The sequence below is a fragment of the Pseudorasbora parva genome, chromosome 25 (genome assembly GCF_024679245.1).
Source record: "Pseudorasbora parva isolate DD20220531a chromosome 25, ASM2467924v1, whole genome shotgun sequence".
Taxonomy (NCBI): domain Eukaryota; kingdom Metazoa; phylum Chordata; class Actinopteri; order Cypriniformes; family Gobionidae; genus Pseudorasbora; species Pseudorasbora parva.
The window spans coordinates 6,064,870-6,078,849 of record NC_090196.1 but is presented as its reverse complement, the minus strand read 5'-3'; the positions used below and the strand labels follow the sequence as shown (position 1 = coordinate 6,078,849).

The 13,980-nt window shown below is 38.9% G+C and overlaps 1 protein-coding gene across 2 annotated transcripts in view; it reads left to right on the top strand.

The window, feature by feature from the left end:
- The first annotated feature begins 11,244 nt into the window (after window positions 1-11,244).
- The window catches only part of cpne8 (copine VIII), a 117,389-nt gene continuing 114,653 nt past the window's right edge, over window positions 11,245-13,980 (top strand). For both annotated transcript variants that reach the window (XM_067435863.1, XM_067435865.1), the window contains exon 1: window positions 11,245-11,462. In XM_067435863.1, the coding sequence (XP_067291964.1) occupies window positions 11,356-11,462 (107 nt within the window). In that variant the 5' untranslated portion in view covers window positions 11,245-11,355. The remainder of the gene's footprint in view (window positions 11,463-13,980) is intronic.

The window sequence follows — 13,980 nt, the reverse complement described above, 5'->3', positions numbered from 1 at the left end:
AAGGCATGATGGATCCATGTTCTCATTGGCCCTCATTTATCAAAAGTGCGTACACCAAATTTCCAGCGTACACCCAAACCCACGGTGACTTTGAGATTTATCAATATGGACGTTGGCGTACGGCACGCTCAAATCCTCCGCCAGCTCAGGAGGTGGTGTACGCACGTTTGAGTTAGTGGGGAAATGCGCAGAAAAACAATTCCTAACACCACAAAACGCACTGACAAGATATGCTATATTATGACCCACTGTTAAAAACCACAACAACAACATTCAGTGTTTATTTTTGTGCCACATGTCAATGTTTAATTTGTGTGACTTTACCAAAGCGTTTGATCTGTAGGCATATGTATTCCTCCAGTCGCGAGCCTGTGCGCTTTATCTGACGTTTCAGGCCCGCCTGGCCCGGCAGCTGCGCACGGACTGGGACTAAAATAATTCAGACTGACAAAATAATAAAAATGACCTTCTTCTTTTAAAATAAAATCAATAAAAACGACATTCTTCTTCTAAATAACAAGCGTCATTAAGAATAAAAATCATAATAATAAGAAGAATCTTACAAATTGTCATGTAATTATTAATGAGAATGAATCTTACTCCACATCGCATCATCATCACTATTGTACACCCCAATACATGTGCCGTGATATGAAATTAAATGCTAATTGTTTCAAAACATGTGCTGTAAAATAATGCATTGTGATGGTAATTTATCATCCAAGCAGCTTTAAACTGCTGGAGTGCGCTTCTCAACCTCCACACTATTAAGAGTACTCGTAATTTGGGTCCATATTTTGTTTTTGTAGGTGCCTTTAATCCCGCTCTTTTAACTCCAAAATAAAACAATTTCGGGGGTTTTTTTCCACTTCTTCGGTGATGGTCTCGATGGGCGCGTCTCAATCATCTCACTAGTTCAGTAGTCAGAGCACTGATCAGGGAGTCAGCCCATTGACTTATGTCCTAATCCGTGCCCTGACTAGTGGACTAGTGAGATGATTGAGCGCGCCCGATCTCCACGTCGGAGAAGTTTCGCTTCTTTGCCGTCTTCCGTGTGTTCATGGCGTAAAATGAGGGCGTGGGAGAGGCGGAGACTTGAATATATAGGGGCGTGTTATTCTAATGACGATCGTTTTCAGCCGCCACATTTATCAAGGGCAGGTATTGCGTACACCTGGATTGCAGAGGTGCGCACAGCTTCATAAATCAGTCAGTGAGAGGAGTGTAAGCATAATCTTACGCCAACATATACACCAGTTTCTACGCAAGATTGATAAATGAGGGTAATTCTGTTTACGCCAAATTCTGACTCTACCATCTGAATGTCTCAACAGAAATCCAGACTCATCAGACCAGGCAACATTTTTCCAGTCTTCAACTGTCCAATTTTGGTGAGCTTGTGCAAATTGTCGCCTCTTTTTCCTATTTGTAGTGGAGATGAGTGGTGCCCGGTGGAGTCTTCTGCTGTTGTAGCCCATCTGCCTCAAGGTAGTGTGTATTGTTGTGGCTTCACAAATGCTTTGCTGAATACCTCGGTTGTAACGAGTGGTTATTTCAGTCAAAGTTGCTCTTCTATCAGCTTGAATCAGTCGGCCCATTCTCCTCTGACCTTGAGCATCAACAAGGCATTTTCACCCACAGGACTGCCGCATACTGGATGTTTTTCCCTTTTCACACCATTCTTTGTAAACCCCAGAAATGGTTGTGCGTGAAAATCCCAGTGACTGAGCAGATTGTGAAATACTCAGACCGGCCCGTCTGGCACCAACAACCATGCCTCGCTCAAAATTGTTTAAATCACCTTTCTTTCCCATTCTGACATTCAGTTTGGAGTTCAGGAGATTGTCTTGACCAGGACCACACCCCTAAATGCATTGAAGCAACTGCCATGTGATTGGTTGATTAGATAATTGCATTAATGAGAAATTGAACAGGCGTTCCTAATAATCCTTTAGGTGTGTGTGTGTGTGTGTGTGTGTGTGTGTGTGTGTGTGTGTGTGTGTGTGTGTGTGTGTGTGTGTGTATATCATGACAGTAATCTGATGAAATGTTGTTTTAATTGTTTATTTTGAGCGAGCTGCCTCTTTAAAGAAACGCATCCCTAATAGAGGCCACTAGAGCGCAGCATGACACCTATGCTTATAGCAAATCAAGTTTACACCGGCTCAGTGTGTTTCTGTGTGCTCCATCCTTTCTGTTCTTTAGGGTGACAAGTTCTTTTGTCATCCAGGAGGTTTTAATCTGTGTAATCCATCAGTGTGTCTGTGTACGCGCCTGCCCTACACATCACTGAATATCATCGTGAAGTTTCCACACCTGGCCTCTCAATGCCAGCACTGCCGACCAAAATAGCTGCATCATAATCAATGCGGCTTCCTGCTTTGTGACACGGGCCTCTTAATAGAAGCATGAAAACTTTATTTCAAATATTTATCATCTTTGGCTGTCTCTGACATATATTCTCTCTTTAAAAACGAATCTTTCTTTTATGTATGGCCACAAATACCAAACCACAGACAGAAACAAGACATCATTCCATTATTACTCAGCGGAAACGCATCAATTATTAATGGGAATAGTCTAAAACAGTTGGCATGAAATGCTCCAGCGTGTCAGCAGGATCCTGCAGTGTGACATGCTCTTTAAAGCAACTTCAAACGGAATTTATAACCGCCATCATGATAATATTATTTTATTTGAATGAAGTTTTTATGATCTCATATTGACCTGGTTAGGAATCATGCATTCAAATGTATATTTCAGCATGTGATTGAAGATTGCAGTGTTAATGTATTTGATACCATTGACAGCTCAATCCGAGGGGCGGATAAACGGCTGTCTTTCAAACTCCCTCTTCACGCGATAGGATAGCGCTACAACCAACCAGAGCAACGAAGGTGAAGCAGAGCTTGTTGATAGATTAAACATTCACCGTATCCGGTCGGCTAAACTCCGAACACATCTTCCCTTTTTAAGAATGACTTCAGTGCCGCTCTTTGTTCTTTTCTCAGAGAAAAGCTTAACTCCAAGTCTTCCAGAGTCGCGGTCAAAGCTGATTCAAAAGATCGCCGTTCGCGCAAACGCAACTCGACCGTCGTCATTATGGCCCCGCCCACCGACTCTATACACGATGTGATTGGCCCGGCAAGAGTTAGGCGAATACAGCTCAGAAGGGTATTGAGAGTTGCTACATGACACTCGCGGGCAGATTAGATTTGCTGCCGCTAGGGTGCGTCTAGATTTCTAGGCTACGATATGAATGTTTTCAAAAGTGCACTGTTATTTTGCTCTTGTTCCTGGAATGCTGTTGGTGGGAGTGTAAGAGGTTTGTGCACTGGACTGTGCATTGTGTGTCTGCTAACAGTAACACACACTTGAGTGTGTACAGGTGCTCTGAGCTGTGACACATACCAAACACAGTATAATGTCAGTGAATCCACTGCATCTGTGTGACACCTGTGGTGATTTCACCTGAACATAAGAGTGACTAATAATAGCTAGAGTAGGAGTGGAACTCTGCCCTCACATCTCTGGAGTTATGTGAGAAAACATAACCTCATTTCAGTTTAATCAGACAAATCAATATGTTTGTGTGCCGCCATAACCTCAGCAACATTTAAAAGGTATTTGTGGGCTTCAAACCGCTTCTTGCGATTGTAGAAAATGCATCATAGTGATCAGAGAGTGAAGTTTGCAGTGGACACGGACACTATTATGTGAGGTTTATAAGATGACCCATCACATGGCACTTTTTCTCTGGCACAGAGAAAATTGAACAGATCTAGTTACAGATATATGGGTGTTTCTTGAGTCTTTTTTTGAGGAACCCTTAACCCTCTTGGCCTCTTCGGTCAAAAATGAACAAAGAATGTTACAGAATGGGATGACATGCAGTGAGTTTTGTTGAAGTCACACAACCAAAATCAGAAATCAGGTCAGGGAAAAAGACCCACTTGTCTCCTTTGTGGTCAATAACCGACATAGGAAATGAATGGGAAATACTAAAACATACAAAACTTTTGGTGGTACAAGCTACAAATCAGCCATGATGCAAAAATGAAGGGGACACCAATGAAGTGGACACCAATGAAGGGGTGTCACTCTAAAATATCAAGAGTGCAAATTAGATACATCCACTCCCCACATATACAGTGGGTATGGAAAGTATTCAGACCGCCTTCAATTTTTGGAGATTTATTAAAAAAGAAGAAATGAAATATCACATGATCCTAAGTATTCAGATCCTTTGCTCAGTATTTAGTTGAAGCACCCTTCTGATCTAATACAGCCACGAGTCTTTTTGGGAAAGAGGCAACAAGTTTTTCTCTCCTGGCTTTGGGGATCCTCTGCCATTCCTCCAGCAGATCCTCTCCAGTTCTGTCAGGTTGGACGGTAAACGTCGGTGGACAGCCAATTTCAGGTCTCTCCAGAGATGCTCAATTGGGTTTAAGTCAGGGCTCTGGCTGGGCCATTCAAGAACGGTCAGAGTTGTTGTGAAGCCACTCCTTCGTTATTTTAGCTGTTTGTTAGGGTCATTGTCTTTTTGGAAGGTGAACCTTCAGCCCAGTCTGAGGTCTTGAGCACTCTGGAGAAGGTTTTCTTCCAGGATATCCCTGTTCTTGGCCGCATTTATCTTTCCCTCGATTGCAACCAGTCGTCCTGTCCCTGCAGCTGAAAAACACCCCCACAGCATGATGCTGCCACCACCACGCTTCACTGTTGGGACCGTATTGGACACACTGTAAAAAAGGCAAATTTTGAACTTTTGCAGTACAATCGACTCGGATGTTTAAGTTATTTCAACTTAAATTATGGTAAACTGACTTTACAAAATGAGTTGCATCTTGTAACTAAAAAAGTTTGACATTTCTTAACTTATTTTGATGAGTTAAAACAATGTAAAAACATATGTTGTCATCACTTATTGATCATATAATTTTTTACAATGCATGCAGGTGATATTTTTCTCCACACATACTGCTTAGAATTAAGGCCAAAAAGTTATGTTTTGGTCTCATGAGTCCAGATAATCTTATTTCTCACCATCTTGGAGTCCTTCAGGTGTTTTTTAGCAAACTTTCATGTGTCTTGCACTGAGGAGAGGCTTCCGTCCGGCCACTCTGCCATAAAGCCCTGACTGGTGAAGGGCTGCAGTGATGGTTGACTTTCTACAACCTTCTCCCATCTCCCGACTGCATCTCTGGAGCTCAGCCACAGTGATCTTTGGGTTCTTCTTTACCTCTCTCACCAAGTCTCTTCTCCCCCGATAGCTCAGTTTGGCCGGGCGGCCAGCTCTAGGAAGGGTTCTGGTCGTTCCAAAAGTCTTCCATTTAAGGATTATGGAGGCCACTGTGCTCTTAGGAACCTTAAGAGGAGCAGAATTTTTTTTTTTTGTAACCTTGGCCAGATCTGTGCCTTGCCACAGTGCTGTCTCTGAGCTCTTCAGGCAGTTTCTTTGACCTCATGATTCTCATTTGCTCTGACATGCAGTGTGAGCTCTAAGGTCTTATATAGACAGGTGTGTGGCTTTCCTTATCAAGTCCAATCAGTATAATCAAACACAGCTGGACTCAAATGAAGGTGTAGAACCATCTCAAGGATGATCAGAAGAAATGGACAGCACCTGAGTTAAATATAGGAGTGTCACAGCAAAGGCTCTGATTACTTAGGACCATTTGATCTTTCAGTTTTTCTTTTTTAATAAATTGCAAAAATGTGAACAATTCTGGTTCTCTGTCAATATGCGGTGCTGTGTGTGCATTAATGAGGAAAAAAAAAAGAACTTTTAGCAAATGGCTGCAATATAACAAAGAGTGAAAAATTGAAGGGGGCTGAATACTTTCCGTATCCACCGTATGTTGAAAATTACAAATTTAATAATATTAATATTTTATATTAAAGAGCATATTGCAGGTTAAATTTTTTTTGAGATAAATACATATCCATGTATAAAAATACCATATGAAAATGTAATGCAGGATTAAAAATGTTTTAAAAACACATAAGAGCACAAATTTAGCAGATAAAGTGGCCGTTTCGTCGACCCTTTGTAAAAACGCTTTTTTTTCAAGCTCACGTCATATTACGTCACGAGAGGGAGTCGTGCGGCGCGCTTCGCCTTGGCTCAGTGCAGAGTAGGTTGGTATTCAGTAGAAGCAGTCGTCAGTTAGTTTTTTATCGCTAGTTTTCGTATTTCGATTTATCATCGTCATGGGGTGACATTCTCCACTAAGGCCCAGTATGCATCCACCTCCCTGCAGCACTGACTTTCCTCAGATGTGACCATGGCCTCACATTTCCCACACAAGCACCTATGAAACAACTGCGTCAGGAACATGTCTCTCTCCCTCTACCCTGCGGTAACGTAATTAGAAACAGCTATATCACATAACTATCACGTAACAGTGTGGACGGATATTAAAGAGTAATCAAAGCTAATTATTTTCTGCTATTGGTAATTATCAATACTCTTAGATGAGTACTAGCTTTGCTATTGCTGATACATGATATGTACAGTATTGTTTATCTGAACAGCGTTACATATTTTTAACTAACACTGGTCTCTTACCAAGATACCTGCCCTATTCTCCACTGGTTCTCCTCACACCACAACTCAATATTTCTCCTTTGACTGTTATTCTGTCTCATCCTGGCCTGTCCCTGCTCTCTTGGCAACATAGCAGGCTCATAATTGTATGGCTGTGGTCCGTCATATGAGTATAAATTAACAATTTCCTCAGCGTCGTCGTTGCGCTCCATTGGTTTCCTATTGCTTGAATCGTCCGCACTCCCTCTCGTTATGTCATTTCCGGTTTAGCGGTTTTTTAGATGCAGAAGTAAAATTTTCTCACAAAAACGCCTCCAGAAGCCTAATTAGTGTGTTTTTAACTGTATTTTAAAGAAAATCTAGTTCCTACATTAATTTTCTATACATTGACTCACTGGGTCCTTTAACCTGCAATATGCTCTTTAATATATTTAAATTTAAAGCTAGCACGACTAAAACACAGAGCAAGTATATGCAAATGCAGTAAAAAAAAAAAAAACAGGAGGAAGAGTTTACACAAGATTACAAAACAGACAGATACACACACATGCACACACAGAGAGAGAGAGAGAGAGAGAGAGAGAGAGAGAGAGAGAGAGAGAGAGAGAGAGAGAGAGAGAGAGAGAGAGAACACTATTATACACACACAAATAACTGGTGTGGCTGTAACTATACGGTCAAATTGAGCCAAAACACTCAAATAAGAGATTAAAATCAGATCAGACGGATTGATTAAGCTGTGATAAAGCATACCTCTTCATTTCTGTTACATTTTTTATGTGTATATTAGAAAAAATATTTTAAAGTATAAATTTGTGTATTACTTTCAATAAGGAGAAATAGCTAATACGATTTTTATAAACATTGCATAGTATCATAAATCCCCCTCAAAATTCTAATTAAGAATCAAAAAATTTATATTGAACAAAAATATATTCTTGAAAAAAAAGGTACAGTCTTGTTCAAAATAATAGCAGTACAATGTGACTAACCAGAAAAATCAAGGTTTTTAGTATATTTTTTATTGCTACGTGGCAAACAAGTTACCAGTAGGTTCAGTAGATTGTCAGAAAACAAACAAGACCCAGCATTCATGATATGCACGCTCTTAAGGCTGTGCAATTGGGCAATTAGTTGAAAGGGGTGTGTTCAAAAAAATAGCAGTGTCTACCTTTGACTGTACAAACTCAAAACTATTTTGTACAAACATTTTTTTTTCTGGGATTTAGCAATCCTGTGAATCACTAAACTAATATATAGTTGTATGACCACAGTTTTTTAAAACTGCTTGACATCTGTGTGGCATGGAGTCAACCAACTTGTGGCACCTCTCAGCTGTTATTCCACTCCATGATTCTTTAACAACATTCCACAATTCATTCACATTTCTTGGTTTTGCTTCAGAAACAGCATTTTTGATATCACCCCACAAGTTCTCAATTGGATTAAGGTCTGGAGATTGGGCTGGCCACTCCATAACATTAATTTTGTTGGTTTGGAACCAAGACTTTGCCCGTTTACTAGTGTGTTTTGGGTCATTGTCTTGTTGAAACAACCGTTTCAAGGGCATGTCCTCTTCAGCATAGGGCAACATGACCTCTTCAAGTATTTTAACATATGCAAACTGATCCATGATCCCTGGTATGCGATAAATAGGCCCAACACCATAGTAGGAGAAACATGCCCATATCATGATGCTTGCACCTCCATGCTTCACTGTCTTCACTGTGTACTGTGGCTTGAATTCAGAGTTTGGGGGTCGTCTCACAAACTGCCTGTGGCCCTTGGACCTAAAAAGAACAATTTTACTCTCATCAGTCCACAAAATGTTCCTCCATTTCTCTTTAGGCCAGTTGATGTGTTCTTTGGCAAATTGTAACCTCTTCTGCACATGCCTTTTTTTTAACAGAGGGACTTTGCGGGGGATTCTTGAAAATAGATTAGCTTAACACAGACGTCTTCTAACTGTCACAGTACTTACAGGTAACTCCAGACTGTCTTTGATCATCCTGGAGGTGATCATTGGCTGAGCCTTTGCCATTCTGGTTATTCTTCTATCCATTTTGATGGTTGTCTTCCATTTTCTTCCACGTCTCTCTGGTTTTGCTCTCCATTTTAAGGCATTGGAGATCATTTTAGCTGAACAGCCTATCATTTTTTGCACCTCTTTATAGGTTTTCCCCTCTCTAATCAACTTTTTAATCAAAGTACGCTGTTCTTCTGAACAATGTCTTGAACGACCCATTTTCCTCAGCTTTCAAATGCATGTTCAACAAGTGTTGGCTTCATGCTTAAATAGGGGCCACCTGATTCACACCTGTTTCTTCACAAAATTGATGACCTCAGTGATTGAATGCCACACTGCTATTTTTTTGAACACACCCCTTTCAACTAATTGCCCAATTGCACAGCCTTAAGAGCGTGCATATCATGAATGCTGGGTCTTGTTTGTTTTCTGACAATCTACTGAACCTACTGGTAACTTGTTTGCCACATAGCACTAAAAAAATATACGAAAAACCTTGATTATTCTGGTTAGTCACATTGTACTGCTATTATTTTGAACAAGACTGTACATTTCAAGGCTTCAATCGTTTTTGACTGCGATGGAACCAAGTGTGAGCTCCAAACGAAGAGAGCTGGAGAGTTAAAAGACATGGCATAATTTCCCTTTCAAATTACTTCAGCATACTTTTAAAAAGAGTAAAGTCGTGACCGAAAGCATTGGCAGTGGTTTAGTGTTTGATGCTGTGTTTGTAGATTATCGTTCACGTCTCTATGGAATACTGCAATTTCATTTCATAAATTTGAAAGGCTTTATTTGGCAAAAACATTCAACACATGCAAAGAGCTGTTTATAGTGTTGACCCTTCTTCGTCATGACCTCTGCAGTTCGCTCTGGCGTGCTGGATATCAGCTTCTGGGCCAGTCCTGACTGATGGCGAGCCATTCTTGCCCTATTAGTGCTTGGAGTTGATCCCAGTTTGTGCACTTCTGCTTGTCCACTTGCCTTTTGAGGACCGACCACAGGTTCTCTTTGGGATTAGGATAGGGAGTTGCCCGGCCATGCATCCAAAATTGCAGTGTAATGATATCAGAGCCATTTCATTATCTCTCGCCTCTTGTCTTCTCTTGTCATGTTGCTCTATAATGCTGAAAGCGTTATACACTTGAAAGCGCCTGCTGCCCATACTGAGTGGCTCTGCACCGGCGAGACTCGATTATAGCAACTCCTCAGGAGAAGACAATCCTCTCTCCCTGAAGTTCTGGATGATCGGATAAATGGTTCTGGTGTTTTGTTTTGTAGTCGTCCAGTCAAGTTTAATTTACAAAATGTCAACAAAAAAGCCCAAATTCCGCGCTCCAAAGTTGAGCTGTTTACACTTACATTTATTCACACCAAAATAAACATACACCATAAAACACCCTAATATTAAAACATTTCTGAATATAATTATTAAAAAAATCACTTTTATTGGTGTTGTTAATGAACATTAACATGGAAATGCTAATATGAATAAAAATCTGTATAATAAAATATCTTCCCCACCCAAAAAAGCGGATCGGCAAAGTCAAGTCACGTGATTTCAGCAGTTTGGCGGTTTGACCTTGACACGCGATCGCGAACCGTATCATGAATCGCTAATGTTACGCTGATAGCTTTGTTTTGAAATCGGCCATGTTTTTATACGTCGTTATTAAGTATTTTTTGCGCACAAAAATATTCAAAATTTTACGCTTATAAAATTATTGTACAACCACTGTAGTGTGATAGACTTTGTAACGACGTCTTTAGTACCTTTTATGACTTATGCAGGGTTTTTCCTGGGGCAGAAATGTTCTTCGGTGGTGGCACACACACACACACACACACACAGTAAAAGTACCTACCCGCGTGACATGTGAGCCCAATACAGACAATAAATGTAAAATAAATGCAAAGAATCTTTTTTTTTTTTTTCATTATGTATGATGTCTTGATGTGTTTCTTTTGTTCCCCGTTTTTACCCAGTTTGCATGGTTTACTGATTAATTATTTTGGCAACAATCGTTAAAAAATAGCATTATAAATGTAATAACAAATTCTCTAATTCTCTACCATATACAATTTAATAACATTATCAGCCAGCTATCAACAACCTGCGTTGCTCTGGTTTGACCTTATTCCAGTCTAAAGTAAACATTTTTTGTGGTAATTTACTACACATTATCAATATAAATACCCAAAATAAATACAGGAAAATACTGTGGATTATTAAACTAATTCTGACCTGTGGCCGGTTCTCCACTGTTCCTTCCTTGGAGCACTTTTGATAGATACTGACCACTGCACGCTCAAAAATCCTTACGCTTGCCCATTTCTCCTGCTTCTAACACATCAACTTTTGAGGACAAAATGTTCACTTGCTGCCTAATATATCCCACCCACTAACAGGTGCCGTGATGACATAATCAGTATTATTCACCCATCAGTGGTCATAATGTTATGCCTGATCGGTATATGTATGTATGTATAAAAATATTGAATCTTTTATACTATGAAGCATTAAAATATGAATTATTGGGCTTAAATGTGTAAAACTATGATAATCTAAGCAAAGAGTGCAATGCCATTTCAATATTTATTGTGTGAAATGTAATGTTTTTGTGCCAAACGCGTCTGGCAGGAATTCTCTCGCGCGTGTGGACAGCTCGCGCGCCTGTGACGTCGCGTGTGAAGCGGTGTGACTCCCTTACACACGCACACACTCCAGACCCACGGAGTGAAGGATGCTCGCAGTGTCTCTCCGCAGCACTCAGCCAGCATCATGTCCACGGTGACGAGCGGGCTGGTGAACATGGCGAGTCTCGCGGATTTCGAGGCGCTCGCGGCAGGGATCCCCGCCACTAAAGTTGAGATCACCGTGTCGTGCAGGTGAGTGACGGCGCGCGTGGCTCTGTCAGGAGTGCATCCGAGGCGCACGCGATGCTTCTGTCAAAAGATCGCGCGTGCCGTTTCAAATGCGATATCTATCCATTTATCATGTATCAGCATTTTTTTTTTAAATTCATATTGCATATTGCATAAGTTTTAAATGCCTACTCTTGCTTTATTGTGGCATTGCATTTATAAGTGCATTTTATTTGTCATATGCGTGCATCGTTTGATTGCAAAATAATTAGCGCGTGCTAGCTATACCAAATCATAATTAAGGAATGAAGAGTCATTTTGTGTCAGAAATGTTAACACTATGAAGCAATGCATTATAATGGTATCTAATATTAGACATTTCTGAATATGCATAATATAATGTTTTTAGATTTACCACTTGATGTTGTCCAAAAATGCTTTCAATTCTCCTAGAAGTGTTACGAATGTACGAAGTTACTATGTGGCTCCTGTGCATATATATATATATATATATATATATATATATATATATATATATATATATATATATATATATATATATATATATATATATATCCATCAATGAAATACGCGTTTATGCATAATGTGTTAGATGTATGATGCACAGCTCTCTGTTATACAGAGCATCAATGAAGCGTCGATGTCTTGAGAAGCAGCGAGTTTTCCTCTTTAACTTCCTTTAGACCTCGGAATTTAAATCAGATGCTTTGTTAAAGCACACAATGGACATGCATTGATATGTAAAAACTCTAGAGTAATTCTGTCTATCGGCCGTTCATTATTAAAACACACACCTGAGATTGAGAGAGCAGGGCTCTGTGTGTAAAGTCATATATATGTTAACCAGCATCACATGAGAAATATCACTTTTGCTCAAGATTTATTAGAATTCATGCTGATGTACCGGACTTTCTTGAATTTTGTGCATTTGTGAGCATCACTACACTAATATTTTTTATTTTATTTTTATTTTAAAAGTAAAAACTGGTAGCTACCAGAATTTAATGTAAAATACAGTATTTGGGACATTCAACAAAAACTCAGTTTGTTTAATTTATAGAGGATTTTTTTTACAATATTGTACAGTAAAATTATATTTATTCCTCTTAGATTTACAGGTAAATGTTGTTTTTTGTTGGTTTAACTTAAAAAAGTAAGTAACCTGGTTGTCTTAAAATTTTGAGTTTATTGAAATTAAACATTTGAGTTGATACAATGAAGGAAATTTGTTTAATAAATAGAAACTCAAAATATTATTGTGTCTGAACCACATTAGGAACTGAATGAAAATAGCACCATTTGGCATGTTTCACTGCGTCATCAGAAATAAAACACACACTATTACCCAATATGATTACAAAATCGTATAATAATATTTTAATAAAGGTTGTCAGATCTCAAAAAATTGTCATTGTATTAACTAAAAAAATTCATTTCAATGAACTCAAAATTTTAAGGCGACCAGGTAACTTTGTTTCTAAATAATTTTTTACAGTGTGGTGGCCAAAAAAATTAATATTTTTTTGTATTACGACATGGCAGTTTTATAAAGCATCGTACAGTAATGTTACCATTATTATTAAGATTTAACAATATAATTAATTGCAAAAATGTAATACAGTAAAAGTATATGCATTTTTTTATAATAAAAACAGAATAACTACACTGTAAAAAAATATTTAGAAAAAAAGTAACCTGGTTGCCTTAAAGTTTTGAGTTCATTGAAATTAAAATTTTGAGTTAATACAATGACAATATTTTTGAGGTCCGACAATCTTCATTAAAATATTATTATAAGATTTTGTAATCATATTGGGTAATATTGTGTGTGTTTTATTTCTGATGAGTGACGCAGTGAAACATGCCAAATAGTGCTATTTTCAAGATTAATCAAATTTTTTATGTTGGTCAGACACAATAATATCTTGAGTTTCTATTTATTAAACAAATTTCCTTCATTGTATCAACTCAAATTTTTAATTTTAATAAACTCAAATTTTTAAGGCAACCAGGTTACTTTCTTTTTTAAGTTAAACCAACAAAAACCAACAATATATTTTTTTTTACAGTATATTATAAAAAAACGTATTTAACCAGTTCATATTTTGTTCAGTTCATCTTTTTTCACCATTCACCATTTTTACTGTTCCATTTTGAATTAGAAAAGAACATGGAGTTTGAGTACCCAGGTGTATATAAGTTAGGCATCAATAGTTGTGAAGGTGAAAACAGAAGCTATTCCTGGATGGAGCAGTAAAGAGGCAGAGAGCGCTTGTATCGACGGATTGAGCCGTTCCGTCTAAACACATTGAAGCGGGACCCTCCGTGTTGGGGGTCGTGTCGATACACACTGCAAGATAAACAGGCGAAGGGGAACGAGCAGGAGAGGAAGCTTTTCTCTGGTCTTTTAAAGTGCGACAGGAGTGATTGATTGGGTTCATCCGTCAGTCAAAGGCCTGAATGCAGTGCAGCTCTCACACACTGGCCCTCAGAAAGCATTTAATAGTCCGAAACCCAACAC